The 18,539-nt window shown below is 45.4% G+C and overlaps 1 protein-coding gene across 3 annotated transcripts in view; it reads right to left on the minus strand.

The window, feature by feature from the left end:
- Positions 1-6,438: 6,438 nt before the first annotated feature.
- Positions 6,439-18,539, minus strand: part of ABLIM1 (actin binding LIM protein 1) — a 185,584-nt gene continuing 173,483 nt past the window's right edge. For 2 of the 3 annotated variants that reach the window (XM_061162732.1, XM_061162733.1), the window contains 7 exons: positions 18,325-18,436; positions 16,442-16,506; positions 15,455-15,515; positions 15,044-15,051; positions 14,140-14,214; positions 13,131-13,211; positions 6,439-11,573 (listed from right to left, as the gene is read on the minus strand). In XM_061162732.1, coding sequence (XP_061018715.1) covers positions 11,460-11,573; positions 13,131-13,211; positions 14,140-14,214; positions 15,044-15,051; positions 15,455-15,515; positions 16,442-16,506; positions 18,325-18,436 — 516 coding nt within the window. In that variant the 3' untranslated portion in view covers positions 6,439-11,459. The other variant, XM_061162731.1, reaches the window with a different exon arrangement.

The raw sequence follows: 18,539 nt of genomic DNA on the forward strand, positions 1-18,539 counted from the left end.
TGACACACCCAGGCAAGGCTGTTTGATCCTGAAGGGAGGTGGAGCGAGCCCCCCTTCCAGCAACGGGGGTTGGGGGTGAGGGGTGGGGGCGGGAGTTAAGTAGGACCGGTGGCTTTCTCAGGCCCCAAGGAAACTGTAAGGACTGGCAGCTCAGCCTCTGTTGCCTTTGGTTGCTTTGAAGTGAGTCATACAATTGGAAAGATCTTTCTGGAACCAAAGTCATCTTTCATGGGAATGAGTTTCAACTCATCTGCAGCTGGTGTTTCTATCCCTCGAGTAAGCTGGAAAAATCCACCCAGAAAACACTGGAGTCCAGCAGCTTTAAAACCCCTTAGGAAAAGCTGCACACCCCTACCCCTGCCACCCCACCCCCGGCCCTGCAAGCTGGCACCTTTGGATGCTTCCACTGTGGGTGGTCTGGCTCCTGCAGTACCTGTGGGGGCACCTGAGCCCTTCTCTGCATGATACTTGCTTAGATTTTGAGCTTGGAACTGGGGAGATGGGGTCTGAATCCCATAGGCCGATCGTGTATAAGGCACTTGGTTTCCTTGTGTCTGTTTCATGGAAAGCAGAAGCAATGCAAGGGGCTCTATGAAATAGAGCATGTAAGATGCTTAGCTCAGAAAGGGCACACAGTGAGTCCTCACTACATGGCAGCAGCTTCATAAATAAAAGCTAATATTTGTGACTTCCCTGGTGGCCCCGTGGTTAAGACTCCATGCTTCCACTGCAGAGGGCCCAGATCCCTGGTCAGGGAACCAGATCTCACATGCTGTAAATAAGCTTGAATGCGTAACAAAGATCAAAGATCCCACGTGCTGCAACTAAGATCCAGCACAGCCAAATAAATAATTAATTTAAAAGAAGAAGCTAATGTTTGAGTGCTCATTGCACATCATGCCTAGTCCTATTCTACTTGATTCCCACAACAGCTCTTTGAGATAGGTATTATTATTATTGAAGGCAAGAGGGGACAGGAGAAGATGAGATGGCTGGATGGTATCACCGCCTCAATGGACATGGGTTTGAGCAAAGTCCGGGAGATGGTGAAGGACAGAGAAGCCTGGAGTGCTGAAGTCCATGGGGTCATAAAGAGTTGAACATGAATTAGTGACTGAATGACAGAAAATTATTATGATTACTCCTATTTTATAGAAGTTAAAAGTGAGGCTTAGAGAAGTTAGACAAATTGTCACTAGTTACACAGCTAATTAGTGGTGAGGCTGGAACTCAACCCCAGGAAGTTTTATGCTATAGCCTACACCCAGCTACCATGTAATACATTATTATTACTATTAATTAGCACATCTTCAGGGGCTCTCAATCTTAAATGATTACTGGACAAAGAGAATGCTGTTATTGAGGCATATATGACATGTGTGGGCTTGTTTTAATGTTGGAGAATTCATATAAAGACCAGAGATGAAAAAAAGCCCAGAACAAAAACTAAAATTCTTGAATGATCAAACTATTTAAAGTAGTAGTAGAATGCTGGTGGGACTGTAAATCAATGCAGCTACCATGGGGAACAGTATGGAGGCTCCTTAAGAAACTAAACATAGGGCTACCATATTATTCTACAGTCCCATTCCTGGGCATATATCTGAAGGAAACTATAATTCAAAAAGATAGGGACTTCCCTGGAGCTCCAGCAGTTAAGGCTCTGAGCTCCCAATTCAGGGAGCTCTGGTTGATCCCTGATGGGAAACTGGATCCTGAATGCCACAACTAAGAACCCACATGCCACAGTGAAGATCCCACATGCCACAACTAAAACCCAGCGCAGCCAAATTAAAAAAGAGATGCACACACCCCAATGTTCATGCTGCTGCTGCTGCTAAGTCACTTCAGTCATGTCCAACTCTGTGCGACCCCATAGACGGCAGCCCACCAGGCTCCACTGTCGCTGGGATTCTCCAGGCAAGAACACTGGAGTGGGTTGCCATTTCCTTCTCCAATGCGTGAAAGTGAAGTCGCTCAGTCGTATCTGACTCTTCGTGACCCCATGGACTGCAGCCTACCAGGCTCTTTCCTCCATGGGATTTTCCAGGCAAGAGTACTGGAGTGGGTTGCCATTGCAATGTTCATAGCAGCACTATTCACAGTAGCCAAGATACAAAAGCATCGTAAATGTCCATGAATGGACGAATGGATAAAGAAGTTGCAGTATAGGACTTCCCTGGTGGTCCAGTGGTCAGGCATTCACCTGTCAATGAAGGCAGCACGAGGTTGGTCCTGGCCTGGGGAGATCCTACACACTGCGGGGCAACCAAGCCTGTATGCCAAGCTCTAAGGCCTGCATGCCGCAAATGCTGAAGACCACGCATGCTTCTAGAGCCGGTGCTCCACAGTGTGAGAAACCACCTCAATGAGAAGCCTGCAGCCTGCAATGAAGAGTAGCCCCTGCTCGCGACAACTGGAGAAAATCTGAGCAGCACCAAAGCCTCAGCACAGCCAGTAAATAAACACATAAATAATAAAAGAAGAAACTGCGGTGTGTGTATATATACACACTGAAACTTTTTAAATATTTATTTATTATACAATGGAATATTACTCAGCCACAGAAATGAATGAAATAACGCCATCTGCAGCGACATGGATGGACCTAGAGATTAGCACACTAAGAAAGCCAAAGACAAATAGTATATGAAACTGTTTATAATGTGGAATCTAAAAAAATGATGCCAATGAACTGATGTACAAAATGGAAACAGATCCCCAGACACAGAAAACAAAACTTATGGTTACCATGGGGGAAAGGGGAGGAGGGACAAACATATACACACTCCTATATCTAAAATGGATAACCAACAAAGACCTATTGTACAGCACAGGGAACTCCACTCAATATTTTGTAATAACCTAGAAGAGAAAAGAGTCTAAAAAAGAGATATAAATATACACATAACTGAATCACTTTACTGTAACCTGAAACTAGTAACATTGTCAAGTAAGTATACTTCCATATATACAAATGAAACAAAATAATAGCAGACCCTGTCCAAGTACCAGAAACCCTCATTACACAATATCATCTGTAAACATAGTACTTTTCTGTTTCTGAACATTCTACTTCATCTGGCTTCACAACCCCACAAGACAGCCAGAGAAGGTATTCATTCCTAATTTACTCATGAGGAAACTGAGGTTCAGGGAACTTTTGGGATGCTTCAAGTCCAAGTGGCTAATTATCCTTAATAAAGATCACTCAAGCTTCCTGATCAATGAAGACATGCTAGCACCAGTACTGTGCTCAACAGGTGTTAGGATTCAGCAACCATTTTCTGTGTGTGAATTTATAACTTTCTCTAGTAAAAGCCAGAGACACAATTGACAAAACACTGCTCTTCTTCACTGTGAAAGAATACATTTTTGTTATTTAGTATAGCTGCTGCAACACTATTTTTACAAACACAGAAACCAAAAATAGTTAATTTTTAATTTCAGGTTAAGATTAGAATACAAGGCTCAATATTAGACACTAATTTCATGTACATGATACTTTTTAAAAGTTGAAGTGAATTTTCAAACTGATTTCAATGTCACTTCTGAAAAGTCTTTGAAATTGACACTACAGAATTAATAAAATGGTCGTTTCCTTTTAGAAGTTGTCATGTTTAGTAAAGATCTTGATGGGTCTTATTATTTTTATCAATTTTGCAGACGAGCAAACTGAGGCCTAAAGAGGTTAAATGACTGGCCCTGAGACACACAGCTAGTGAGTACCCTCCAGAAAAGAAAAAAGAATGCTTCGCTTCAGTCGTGTCCGACTGTTTGTGACCCTATGGACTGTAGCCCACCAGGCTCCTCTGTCTCTGGGATTCTCCAGGCAAGAATACTGGAGTGGGTTGCCATTTTCTTCTCCAGGGGATCTTCCTGACCCAGGGATCAAACCGGCGACTCTTATGTCTCCTGCATTGGCAGGTGGCTTCTTTACCACTATGCCACCTGGGAAGCCCCGAGTACTATGTCTAATTGTGCCTTGGTGGGGGTACTGAAGGGGACTGGCCAGTCTCACACTGAGAGGCTCCTCTGTGTCATGCACCCCCCAAAGATGTAGAACGTGGGGGACGTAGTCCTTGCTTTCAGAAGGTCACGGGTGGTGAGACACAGAAGCAGCACAGGATCCGCGGTGGGACAGACCTGGAGAATCCCAGCTCTGCAGCTCCCTGAGGGATTAGGCATGTTTAATGAGCCTCCAAGCTCTGGTTTCCTCACCTGTTACAGAGGAGCTACAATCATCTGCTCCTAGGGCTGTCCTGAGGGATCCAGTTAAGGGGAAGCCTAACACGAAGCACTCAATATGGAGACCATCTCACTGCAGTTCAGCTGAAGAGCAGAAACACAGGCAAAACTAGCAATATTAGGCAACAGTTGAAAAGCACCAAACGTGATGTTCACCCATAGGCATGCAAAGAATTTACTCGGGCAGGTTGGGCTGGGCCTATCAAGACAGCCTCTGAGAGAGGGTGTGAACTCAGGCTCGTCTTTGATTTAGGGCCAATGGAGCCCATGGGAAATTCACACGGTAACTCCAAAGAGCTGTGGGCAACTAATTTCAGATAGTCAACACTGCCATTACCTTCTGTCCGTGGGGCCAGGTCCTCACGTCTTTCCACTGCCTAGAAGAGCTGGACCTCGTACAGAACACACGCCCTTAGCAAAGCTGCAGAGGTGGAGACGGGATGGTGCGCTCAGGGAACTCACAGTGCTTTTGGAAGAGTTGGAGGGCGAGATTCAAGGTGGGAGGGGTGGCCGAGCAGTGGGCGGGGCGTCGTGGGCCGGACATTGTGGGCGGGGCTGCCGCACAGCGGGTGGGGAATTGTGGGTGGGGCGACCTGCAGTGGGCGGGGCCAGGGCCGGTCAGGAAAAGCCTAGGATTCCCAGCACCAGCTTGAGCTCCGCTGTGGGCGGGCAACGGTGACCTATCAGTGAGTCAACTTCCAAAGCAGTGGTGATCCATGGCGGCCCATGCCACAGGGCACTCAAGATCATCTCGACTCAAGATTGACACTGGCTGTGGGAACCACGACCCAACCCGAGTAGTGATGCTGGTGTGGGCTGCGGCAATAGTGAGCAGAACACAGACGCTGAGCCCAGGCCTTCCGACCCGTTTTCCACAGTAGCCAACTTACCTGCCAACTGCCTTGAGAATAACCCATTTCCGGCTTCCAAGTGAGGATCCACGTGAATGCTAGGGCGACGGGCCCCTGGGCCTGTGTTACAGACTGGGGACTGCATATTTGTGTGCTCCTCAAAGCCTTAGATTGACATCCTAACACCCACAGGAACGGTATCAGGAGGCAGGGCCTCTGGGAGGTAAATCCATCACAAGGGTGGAGCCCACCTGGTGGAATTAGTTCTAAGAGATGTCAGAGAGATTACTTCCTGTCTGCTCTTAGCATGTGAAAATGGCTGTTTACAAAACCAAGAGGGTGCTGGCCCGACCTTGGATCAGCCACCACCTTGGTCTTGGACTTCCAGACTCCACAATGGTGAGAAATAACTGCTGGTCAAGCCACCCTGTGCCTGGTGGTCTGTTATAGCAGCCCATGTGGAATAAGACACGACACCAGGCTTGTTAGACACCTAGTCGGATGGCTATCGTCGGAGGGCCATTGTGAGTATACATACATCCTGATGTCTTCCGGCAAGCCCCGAATCTTGCCAGTGAAGATAACAATCGAAATCCTGAAGATTTTCTTTGATAATGCAGTGGAGGTCAAAGATGTTTTGAAGAATGTTTCCTTCTCACTGCACTCTAACTTCTTAGCAACGTGGTCAACTCATGGCAGATCAGAAGCGCTTGTCCTCCAACCTCAAATCCCCAGCCTTGCTTCAGTGATGAGACCACTGCTGCTCTGTGACTCAAGCAAAACTAAACAACTTCCAGACCAGCACAGAGCAGCAGCTCCATTACCTTCTTTTTTTCTCTTTAGTTGACGTTGTCAATATGGTCTGGGTTATTAAGCAAACATTCCTGTAATATACCACTATTTCAGGCATTTTCCCCTCTAACCTGTCTGCCTAGATGATAAAATTGCACTCCCAGGACTCTGATTCTGATTTTGTTTTGGTCTTGAGAAGTTGAAATGGCACTTTCTAAAAAAATTTCTAGGTCAAAGGATATTTATTTAATGGCTGCATTGGTCTTTGTCGCTGCACAAGCTTTCTCTAGTTGCAGCAAGCAGGGGCTGCTTTCCAGTTGTGGTGTGAGGGATTCCCACTGCGGTGGCTTCTCTTGTTGCAGAGCACGGGCTTAGTTGTCTTGGCATGTCGGATCTTCCCGGACCAGGGACTGAACCCATGTCCCCTGCACTGGCAGATGGATTCCTAACCACCGGATCACCAGGGAAGTCCTTTGGCACTTTCTCAAATGGGACAGACCTTTAAAGGGAGCGAGGGAACCAGAAAGAAAACACGGCGTGGAGGCAGTTACGAATAAAGCACACACTTTATTCACTGAGTTGTGAGGACAACAGTGAGGCCAGACAGCGGCGGGGGGAGGCAGGTGCTAATTTCAACAGGAGCGTGGAGCAGGTCAGCATCACAAGCACAGCAGCTCGGGCCCAGGGCCACCCCTGCCTCTGTGCACTGCCACGTGGCACTCGGGACACCGACAGACACCCACATACTTTCACGGGGGGACACGATACATCTTTTAAACAACAGTTCTTCCAAACGTTTGCTTTCATGTTTCAGGAAGGGGAGGGGAGGTAGGAAGAACAGTATGCCTTTCAACACTTGCAAAAAAAAAAATTCCATTAAACCCAACTTCAAAATGAAAGAACTGCAAAAGCTTCGATGCAGGATTGTCGGCAACTCACAGAAACCACACACATATATTACTGGACAGCTCTGTACAGAACACCCCAAAAGAACACCAATCCCTTGGACACTCCTCTTTTTAAGAGCAAAGAAACATACATGTATACAATCACTAAGCAGCTCCCTACCTTTCTGAATGTCAGTGGATGCAGGCTTCTCCTCTACCTTTGCCAAATGGGCTCAGAAAGCGACTCAGGGCTTGGAAGAGACTCTTTGGGGAAGAACTTTATTTAATGAGAGCAATTGCCACTCCATTACACTAAGCATCAGAAAAGATTGGGTTTAATTTTGCTGTGTACAAGCAGATTGTTTAGAAAGCTTTTCAGCTTAAACTGACCACTTCCCCCTTTCGAATCTGCCATAAATGAAACTTGTCCCAAATGAAAAACACAAAGATTCACATGCAAAGTGTGTCAGTCCATCTCCCCATTGCTTCTTGCAAACAGAAAGTGATTTTTTTTTTTTTAATACCAAAGTTTCTCTTTCATTAAAACATAATTGGGAGGGGTATCCGGGAGGGAGGAGACATGGTTGTACCTATGGCTGGTTCTTGTTGATGTATGACAGAAAACCACAAAATTCTGTAAAGCAATTATCCTTTAAAAAAAAAAAAGCATAATTGGGTAGTCCCCTTAATGCACGTCAGCACTATAAGGTGTCATTACAAATCTCAAGTCTGAAATAATCTGTTTTTTTTTTAATAGAACGTACTTCAAAAGGGAGTACTAACGAGTGAGTTTTAGGGCATCCTGACAAACACTTGTTTTATCAAAGGGAAATAATCTTAATAAGTCAGATAAAATCAAGTCTGGCCTAGGAAGTACAGATTAAACAGTGACCGGAAATACAGACGAGATGATTTGTAAAAACGGAGCTTCCTGCAGAGGACACAGAAGGGTTGATAGCACAAAGTTCATCTTCCTTCCACCGTCTTTCCCAGCGGTCAGAGAGAGGGCTCTGGAAGCCTACAGACAGGAGGGTCCCCTGCCCCTTCAACACGCAGGAGAATGCTAACAGCAAGTTTGCCTTAAAGAGTTTTTAGAAAGACCTACCTAGTCAAAAGTGAATTTGAATTTTTCAACTTGCAAAAGCATATATATTTTATATAATCATCTGAGCAGCAGTTCTTTAGAAAAAGGTGTTTGCTTTAAAGTGTAAAGAAATTAGGTGGAAGTTTAACATTTCCAGCAAGACTTTTCCCAGTGGAGCTGATTGACATCGCAGATGGAGGGGATGGAAGTTGAAAAAGGCATAGTTCCAGCCTCACCCTGGAAGAGGAAGCTCAGCTTGGACACTACAGAACTAGGAGAAGAGGGGAGACTAAGAGGACATGACAAGGAAAAACTATTTTTTTTTCTTTGCACCTTATTACCCATTGACACTAGCTTTTCTGTTCAAGGTTTCTGAGAACAGGAGGTTTCTCTTTTGTGATTAAAGAAGTCACATTAAGAACATTCAGTAACGAACCCAAACCAAGAGATAGACACCCAGCAAGATGGACAAGTTTCCAAATGCTCTGTGTGTTTCGACATAAATCACACCCAAAGACTAAATGGTATCCTGGCTTTTCTGGAAGAAACTCTAAAGGAAGCGCTGACTTTCATGTAACTATAGAGGCCTCTTCATGCAATCAGCCTATGCTTCAAGAATCACTAGTCAGTCCAATGCTCAAAAATGTAGCCCTTTCTGTATGCACCAGGGAAGCTTGCCATGCATATACTTCCTTTTTCTAGAGTAAACAATTCTCATTAATTTGACAGTGTTAAGAACTGGAATTTTTTACGCAGGGCGGGATTCAAGCAGAGAACTCTCTTTTCCTGTGCAGTGACCTGGACGTTCTGGGGACAAGCATGCTGAGCCCAGTTCAACGCAACAGATAGGGTGTTGTAGCCCACTGATTTGATTTGATTCGGCAGTTGGGAGAACCAGGTTGTGCCGTGACCCACCACTCAGCCTGGAGCTTTCTGCTGGGGAGCGGGGCTGGGGAGCCCCCACTTCAGAGAGCGGCACTGCTCTACTTATAGACAGGAAGCTATTGGCATTTCTGGCAAGGCAGTTTTGCATGGTATAGTCTAAATTAGCTAATACATGTGATATGGAAAGAAGCTTTCCCCTCACCCAAGGAGGATGCTGAACTGAATTCAATAGTAACAGGAAAAGTAAAGTTTCATTAGTGAGGGCAAATTTAGGGCTCAGTTCTGTAACAATCATTGTGGTTTTTCTTACACTGACATTTGATCTGCAAGTATGTGGGTTATAACTCGCCAATGAAAAACACTGAGGGTCCCTCTTATCGCCCTCATGAAAATCTCTCTCCTCTAGCTGAGCCCTAGGACCCATTCGGCCATCTTTGCTATTGGTCAAGGCAGGGAAACACTGGGACTATACCGTGGCCCCCACCCTCAGACTTTGCCAAAGTGAAGGACCAGGACACACAGGTCTTGTGCCCAGGCTGCCCATGCAGGAGAGGTGAGAGAGAAGATGGCACAGGTGGTGTATTGAATGAAGCAAAATGCAGCAAACCAAACAGATGAAGGGATAGAACTGAAGGGGCTGCAGTCTGCCTTCAGTCCAAGGAGGAGTTGGTTTCCTCATGTCAACCTCATCAGAGCCGTGTGCTAAATACATCAGTAGGTCCAACACACGTTCACACACACACACAGTCCTCAAACATTCAGTGTCTAGCAAAGGTCAGGCAGGCTGAGATTCCTTCAGGAAAAGCACAGAATACTATAAAGCAACTGTCATGTTCATTACGACACCCAGCCATGAGAGTGTGTCACAAGTTAGGTCTCCAGCACAAGGTCAGAAAGAATATTCTTGCTTTTTGCCACTGGTATCAGCTACTAACTCATTCTAATATTTGGTGCCAGCAGGAAGAACTTCTGAGCTTTTATAATTAGTGGCACACACAGGTTCTCTCCTTTGGCTTTAAAATAGAGTTTACAAATTCTTAAACAGAGCCCCAAAGCATGAGAATTAATGTGACAACCTCCTATGCTTTCTCCTTTGGCTTTAAGTAAGAGTTTAAATTCTTAAGCAGCCCTTCAAAGCACGCAAATAAATGTGACAACCTCCTACGTGTAACTGACATCACCTTCAAGTCTCAGCCAGAAGCTTTCAGGAACCATGGTGGTGTCTTAAATGCAAGTTTGGGTGTAATCCTTGGCTCCAATGTGAATCTTGTGTTGCTGAGTTTGAGGACTCTGGTGGGATGTTCTGCTGTTGTCTCCTCCCAGCCTGATCCAAAGCCTCAGTCTTCAGTCTGATGCTGACTTGAGCTACATCTGTCATGGAATATGCTGGCTTCTAACCGCCAGCATCTTTTCATGAGGGACCTGCTGGCCAGGAGGCAGTTAGTCTCACTCTTGACCTTTGAGTCACATGCACCTGTGCAAATGTCCCTTAGAAACTGCAGCTGAGTAGGACAAACCTTCGAGCAGGAATGAAATTTAAAAGCACATGCAGACTCCCCAGACTGTCATGGTTGAGTGAAAACATGAAAACACACACACACGTATCAGGAAGTCAACAGAGCTAGGCAAGAAAGCTGAAAAGACCAAATTAAATCAGTTGGAGGCCATCGCCCTTGAGTTGCAGAGCTTTCAAAGAGAAAAACATGCCTTTCCTTAGCCTACTACTGAAAAGACCTTAAAGAACTCAAAATCAGCGAGGGCGTGGTGTGATATATAGGATGCTGGATAGAGAGAAGAGGAAGCTGGGTTGGAAAACTTGCATTGGGAAGACACAGAATTTTTTTTTTTTTTGGTCAAGAGGGCTATGGCCTTTGGAGCAAACTCATCTAACAGTATTTAACTGGGCCAATCAGGAGACAATCTTTCACTTTTCTTTCTTTGTAAGAGTGGAGGGCTGGGGGCTCCTTGTTCTTGTCCTTGGTGGGGAGGAACACACTGCCTGAAGTAGAAAAGGGTCAAAGGAGAATTTTCATCCATTCCTTTTTCCTCTCTCTTATTTTTTTTTTTTTTTAGCAACAGCTAAGTAACTTGCCAAGTTGGGTCCTAGCAAACAGTAGGGAACAAGGAGCTTGTTAAAAATGCCTTCGGTGGCTGTTGAAACAGAGCTCCAGGGAAGCCCGACCCTGCTGTCCATCCCGCTGAGGCCCGGGCAGCGCTGCAGGAGGCCAGTGAGGAAAGGGGCAAAGGCTGCTGCCACGTGGACCTGCCCCCCGGGCTCTTGCTTCTCAGCCAAGGCGCTACAAGATAAATATATTCATACTTTGGAGTTATTACAACTGCTTGCCCATGCGGCATCTTAAGGGCACTTGCTGGCTCTTATTCATACAGTCGCACTACTGTTGGATAACAGTTGAAAGAAAATTAAAGAAGTAGCTCCTGTTGTGGACACAAGGTGATGGAAAAAGGTCACAGGTGAACGCTAATGTCGAGCGTGGAAACACAGACATTTCTACCCCACTGCTTCTGGGCGAGTGTGGCCGTGGGCTGGCCCCATATTTGGCTCATGGGTGTTATAATCAGATTTTTCCCTTTTGGCTGTTGCTGAGGGACTGTAGTTTGCAAATGCTCCAATCAAGTTTGGGCCTTAATTCAACATCCTATGTGTCCCCGCCGTGGTCAGTCCTTTTCCTAAGGGCTGTCTACATGTGGGACTCAGAAGAGTTTTGCTTTTTTCTTCATGTCGTTGCGTCTCCAAAGAGGTAACTTGTCAAACTCCTGGATGGACATTCCGAAGATTTCCCGAAACACTTCTGGGGCTAAGTGGCGCTGTGATGGGAGAAAAGAACAGTGGTCAGTCCTGCTGGCCACGTGGGTGGCCTCGAGAGTTGTTCCTCAGTTAACAAGCAATTGTTTTGAAGAGCAAGGCAAAGTGACGGAAAAGGAGTTTATCTCTGAGGCTTCCTAGCAGGCACTGGACCCAGCAGTGGTAAGGACCCAGTTCCTTACCTGGATGGGCCAGGTGAGGTACCCCTCCTACCGAACAGCAGAGCTAGTGGAGTATTATTGATGATTATCATAACACTGAAAGGGGATGGGGCACAGAAACCTAATTCATTATGCCAGAGGCGACTCTGTTTCTGGTCATTGGAAGGCTGAGTAGATGTGGAGAAAATGGACCAGAGCAATGAGAAAGTCAGAGAGAGACATCCAGGGTGGTCCTTTGGGAGCCCTGGGGCTTTTTCCTGACTCAGCAACAGGAGTTCATGTGGATGCTTGGTCTACTGATAATGATGATGTATGTATTCAGTTGTGTCTGACTCTTTGTGACACCATGATGCTGTAACCTGCCAGACTCTTCTGTCCATGGGGTTTTCCAGGCAAGAATACTGGACTGGGTAGCCATTTCCTTCTCCAGAGGCATCTTCCTGACCCAGGGATCGAACCCATGGCCCCTGCTGCATCTCCTGCATTGCAGGCGGATTCTTTACCACTGAGCCACCAGCAAAGCCCTGGTCTATGGACTTCAATCTCTTGTGCTATCTAGAAAAGTTCTCTTAGGATAGTGGATCCAGCCTTTCTCCTCTGTGCTAGCCTGAGCTCACATACAAAGGTACAGCCTTTTGTTAGGGAAAATTACCGATTCTTTATGAGACTGGCAGCCTGAGTTTTTCTTAATTAAAACCATTCAGATGGAAAAGTACAAAGATCAGTCTCCCATGTCTAAGGAGGGCGGCTTAGGTATGTGTACCCTGCTCAGCCTTCATCCAGGAATGTGGAAACAGTCAAGAGAGAAACTTGTCTAGTACACACCTCTGTATCAAATGCTCCCTCCCTAATCTCAGCAGACTCAACTCAGGCTCAGGGAAAGATAAGGATTTGGGTGTGTCTGAAATGTGGCGATGTGAAATTCTACATCGCCCACTAAATTCTGGCAACTTTACATTTCTAAGGAAAGTGAACATGAAAGTCACTCAGGCATGTCCAACTCTTTGCAACCCTATGGACTATACAGTCCATGGAATTCTCCAGGCCAGAATACTGGAGTGGGTAGCCTTTTCCTTCTCCAGGGGATCTTCCTAACCCAAGGATCAAACCCAGGTCTCCCACACTGAAGGTGAATTCTTTACAGCTGAGCCACCAGGGAAGCCCAAATTTCTAAGGAAAATGACTAAAATCATCCTGCATTTCTTGGGCTGTTCTTTTGTATTTAACCACACATTTTTATGCTGATCTCCTAAATACAAATCTGGGTTTTCATCCAAAGTTAGTTTTACCTAGGTTGATCCCTTCTAATTTTTGCCTTAACTGGAACAATTCTTAGGGGAGAGTCACAGGAAATGCACAGGAATACACAGTTGGGACAAGTTTTGTTTTGTTTTTTACCTCCAGCCTGGTTCTGTCCACATCTCTTAGGATTTTGTTGCGCCCCCTGTTGGTTACCATCAGCATTTCATATGGAAATATCTGCGAAGAAAAACACCTCGTATAGAACACAGCTGTCCCTTTTATTAACAAACAGAAGCTACCTAAAACCTAGGACTCCCAAGACAGAGCTTCTGAGACACTATGATTAGAGCATTGGAGTGATGGTGTTCCTCGCTTGAGCTTCCAGTGGACAGGGGCAGGTTCTTACACATTCCCAATCCCCACCGGTGTCTCCTGTGGCATTGGGCCTCTGGAGGGCATGGTTGGGTGAAAGGATCCCACTTACTATGTACTGGGTATGAAGGTAAAGATTAGAAGAGAATTGAAATGACAGGTACATGTTTGTATATGGCAGGACACCTTTGCTGGGCTCAACAATCTTGTTCCGTGACCAGCTCATGAAACCAGCGAGCCGTGCAGCCCCAGCAGCGGTGACTTAGTGGGTGACATTCTGAAATAACTCTCAGTTATGGTCACCAGGGGGCACACCCCTTGGACACCTCTAGAGTCACAGAATGTTCTAGAGCTGGGGCGACCAATGATCCCAGTTTGCTGGGGACTGTGGAGGATCCCAGGATGCAAGACTTTCAGTGCTATAACCAGGAGAGTCCTGGGCAAGTTGGGGCACGTTGGCCATCTTATCTGGAGTGGATTGCAGCTGCTCCATGTGGCACTGGGCAGGCTTTGCTGTGCTCACGGCAGGGGCTGAGTGGGTACCAAGGTCGCAGGAGGGAAGTGCTGGCACTTCACTGTGAACACAGCACCAAACCCAGTGAAGGTTCAACCCTGCTGGCTTGGTGTGGCAAACCAAGGGAATAGAAGGATGCTTTATGATATAGCTTGACTAATGGACTAGGCTGGAGCCAGGTGGTTCTCAGCCCTGAAAAAGATAGAAAATCAGGTCTTTTGGGGGTTATTTCCCCTTTCATCTCCAGGTGAGAGGAAAGAGAAGAAGAGCCACACTTGCCTTTGGTTCCAACATGTTGGGCATGGAGACCCCCCGGTCCATCCTCATTCCAGGCATGTGGCCATCTGGGAGGGTCTGCAACAGAGAAGCAGATTTCAGGAGGAGCCCATCGCAGCAGGGGGAGCTGGCGGAGAGCTCAGCGGGCTCCCAGACCTCCCTGTCTGGGTCTCAAATCCTCACTGCCATTTTACAGCTGTGACATCTTAATTACCATGGAGTTTTCAAAATGAGCTCCTTGCTGAACAAAAACAAGGATACTGGAAATACTGCCCTCTTATAATCCAGTTGATGAAAGATCCTGGCTTAATAACTATTCACTAATCCCTGAATGTAGGCTGCATGCATGAAAGTATATGGTACAGCAGAGAATTGCCAAGTCTATGACTTTTTTTAATTTTAATTTTAGTTTTCTTTGCACTTTTCCCCTTTTCTCACTCTCCATCATCATTTTAGGTTTAGGTTCTAAGGGAAAAAGGAAAACTACACACAGCGGCTTTCTCATATTGGCCAAGACAGGGGTTTCATTTGTGACCACAAAGAGGAGGAGAGGGCCTCAAGGAGTGAGTGGTTATGATTAAAAGAAAAAACAACTGTATATGTGTGGACCCTTGATACTGGTCCACTTCCACCCTGGAGAAGACTCTCCAAGGCAGAGCAAGAGAGTCCTTGACATCCGGCCTGGTGCATGCCATGTCTGCAAGGCCTGCAGGACTGGCTTGATCTGGGCACCAAGCAGGCCTGCTGCTCAAGGCTCCTCACATCTGTGGACTAATGATGAGATGGATCAACCAAAATCAGGGTCTTCCTCAACAGAAAGTCTTCTCTGGAGTAGCAGAAGAGCACGTCTGGATTGGAAAAAGGCTGTTTTGCCCATGTAGTCAACTTGAGAAAGACTGGTCCATACCTGGTAGTCTGGAAAGGAAAGACAAAGAAAATCTCAGAAGGGGCAGGACCACAGAACAATACGGAAACATAAACAGAGATTTATGCAATTCTCCAAACATGCCCCCATGAGCTACGCTCTCCCCCAGCTCCAGGTCTCTGCCCCTACTGCCCGGTTGCTCCCTAAAGCCAGGAAATGCCTGTCCCAGTTTTAGTTATCAGTTTAAATACTCTTTCTCATGGAAGCTGACACCCTGAAGATGTGGCTCCCTTTTCTTTGCATGTCCAATCATAGCATTTATCTCAGAGTTTCTCTTTCCCTGTCTCTACCACACGCATTCTGAAGACAGACCCACAGCTTGCTTATCACTTTACTTCCAGTGCTCAGCACATAGTAGGGCCAATGAATTCCTTCCTATAAACTGGGCCTCACCTCGCACTCCCCCGCTGACGTCCCCGTAGCTGTTGTACTGAGCGAAGTCTGTAGAAACAGGCTGAAATGAGGGAAAACACCATGAGAAAATCTGCTTCACAGTACTCATTTTGGGGTCAGGTGAAAAGGGAAAGGATTTACAAAACCCTAAGAATTCCTCCCAAGTTGTGTTGCTGGACCCCCATTACTTTTCCTACATATTTCTTCTACGAAATCCTTATTTTGCTGTATGTTCATTGCTACTGCTCAGACCCTTGATAAGCAAGTATCTCTTGCTGATAAATAAAAACACATTTCTCTGCATCAGAGCTAACAGCTAGACTTGTTCTATGCTTTGTGGAGAGCAAGGTTGCAACAAACCTTCCTGTATCTTTTTACAGCAGAGATAGTGGCTCCAATATATAATTACTTTGTACTTGATTGTAGAAATTTGCCACACAATCCAGTTTTCCCACAAGCTTCTACAGGCTATATTTTTTTTTTAATGTTAATAGTATATTTTACTGCAACCAGGGCTTCCAAAATATTATCATTCTAATATGCAATCAATATAAAAACTATTGGTGGAATTTACTTGTAAGAAGGTTTTTGTACTTCTGATATGTTTTGTCCTTACAGCATATCTTAATTCAGATGTTAAATTGTCATGGGATATACTTATCTCATAAAATACAAAGTTGAAAACATATATTCATATGCATAAGTTGTTCCAAACATACTTAAAATTGGCCAATAACTTAATAAACCACCAAAAAGAATAATTTGCATAGGCTATTGTTTTATCTAAAGTCAATTTCCCTTTCTCTCAAAAGAAATATTTTATCTTGCCTGTAACTCAATGTGATTTACCAGGACCAGAGAGATTACAATTTTCATTATATTCCAACGCTGAGATCATATTCTCAGATATATTCAGACAATACGTCAACATTCCAACTAGGACTGAAGAGAGAAGAAACTCAGAAACAAGTCATTGAGAAATCTTACCCGGTGAAGCCCATTTCTTCCATAGCCTGGGAGAGATGAGGTTTTGGACGATAGAGCATGTGAAGCTGAATAAGAGAAAGATTTTTAAAAAGCAATTGTTAGGAACTGAAAGTGTAATTCTCTCATGAAATTGCCGGTGTATCTTCTACTCTGCAGAACAGAAGATTTAGACAAGAAAACAAACAAACAAACAAAAAAACCCTCTTCTCGTCTGTCTCCTGCATCAGCAGGTGAGTTCTTTAACACTAAAACCACCTGAGAAGCCCCACATTGGGCTCAAATGTTGACAAAACACCACCAGATTTGGGTGATACGGGGAATGGGTGGGCAGTGACATTATCAAGGAGGGGTTGGGAAGAAAGACATGCTTGGCATGCTTTACCTCTGACTCCTCAACACAATCCTAATAATGCTGATATTATTTCCATTTTATAGGAGAAGAAATAGGGACCAAGAGAAGTTAAGTACTTGCCCGAGGTTGCTCAGCTTGTAAAGATCTGAGCAATGATTTGAACCCAGGGCTACTGGGATGCATAGACCCAAGCCCTGGTTGGTATGACAGTGATAACTGATCTGGAGGCCAACATGTAAGTTGCCAGGATCTACTGGCCAGCCACTGCTGGACTCCTGGAAGGGCTGCGATAAGGTATCCCACTGATCAGCAGCATAAATGTATCATACTGCTGGGTTTTGGAGGGAGCAGACCTGGGCTTGAATTCTGGCTCTGTGACTTAACACCGCTGCATCTTGGGGCCTGGTATTCCATCTTTTAAGGTCTTCACTTCTTGACCCATGCAGATGCAGTGCCATTTACTCTTAGAGAACAGATCTGCAGAATTGGAAGGATTTACTCTAAAGATTAGAAAACTACCTAATCTAAGATCAATACCAGGCAGGCATCTATGAGAGGTAGGAGGGCATTCCAACTAAGAGTGTGGGCTCTGGGGTTATAACACTCGGACTCCTAATCTTAGTTTTGTAGTTATCAGCAATGTGACACTGAGCAAGTAACTAAAACTTCCTTTATTTGTTTCCTGATCTAAAAATTGGGAATGATAATATCATGTACTTCTTGGTATGTTGTGACAATTAAATGAAGTAATGTTTAGCAGAAGTATTTGCATAGGAAAATATTGAACACATATTTAAAGGAACCCTCAGGAGAGAAAATAATGCACTAGTTTAGAACATGAGAGAAGAAATTTTACAGCTTGAAAGAGATTTGGCTTATGATAAGTATAAGCAGGGGAAAATTACTGATAGACTATTTCAGTCCAGCAGATGAGTAATCTCTTTCAAAAGTATCAAAAACATCCCTGTCAGCCCTCAGCTCTTACACTGAATATATTAGAAAATATAGAAAATATTTAGAAAGTAGTGTTCATGCTCTCTACAGTTAAAAAGCATTCTGTCCTCAGACTTCTCTGGGACTCCAGTGGTTGAGACTCTGCACTCCCAAGGCAGGAGACATGGGTTTGATCCCTGTTCGGGGAACTAAGATCCTGCATGTTGCAGGGTGTGGACAAAAACTTTAAAAAAAAAAAAAAAAAGCATTCTGTTCTCTATAAGAATTTCCTTTTGGCCACTTCTCCCTGAGATGGATTGAGATGTATGTTCTAGAAGGTAGACTCAGCACAAGGAAGCTGACCCCTCCTGGTTCGTGACACCCAAGGGTTCCCCCCATTTCCAGCAAGAAGGAAACACACATTTATAGAAGAGCCGTGGCAGACTCTTAAGCTGAGTTGAACACAGATTCCATGACAAAGGATTGTCACGCTTCCTTTCCGGGGGCAGCCCTACCCCTCCTGGAACAGTCAAGATAGGTTCCCCACAGGCAGGTGGCCGGCGCCCAGCTCAGGGAAGGCAGTGGGTCTGCTGCTCACCTGAGTTGATGGGGGAATCATAGCGACTGGCGGCCAGGGAGGCCCTCTCGCGGCTCTCCCTCTCCTTCTCCATCTCTTCTTTCAGGATCAACTGGCCGAGGCCCGAGTTGAGCTATTCATGGAGGAAAAGAAAGATGAAAGAGGAGCCTGCAGTCACTTTCAGGGAGCTGCAGTTTCTTTTCAGTGGGTCCTGCAAGAAGTTCCTGACTCTGAAG

The sequence above is a fragment of the Dama dama genome, chromosome 15, assembly GCF_033118175.1.
Source record: "Dama dama isolate Ldn47 chromosome 15, ASM3311817v1, whole genome shotgun sequence".
Lineage (NCBI taxonomy): Eukaryota > Metazoa > Chordata > Mammalia > Artiodactyla > Cervidae > Dama > Dama dama.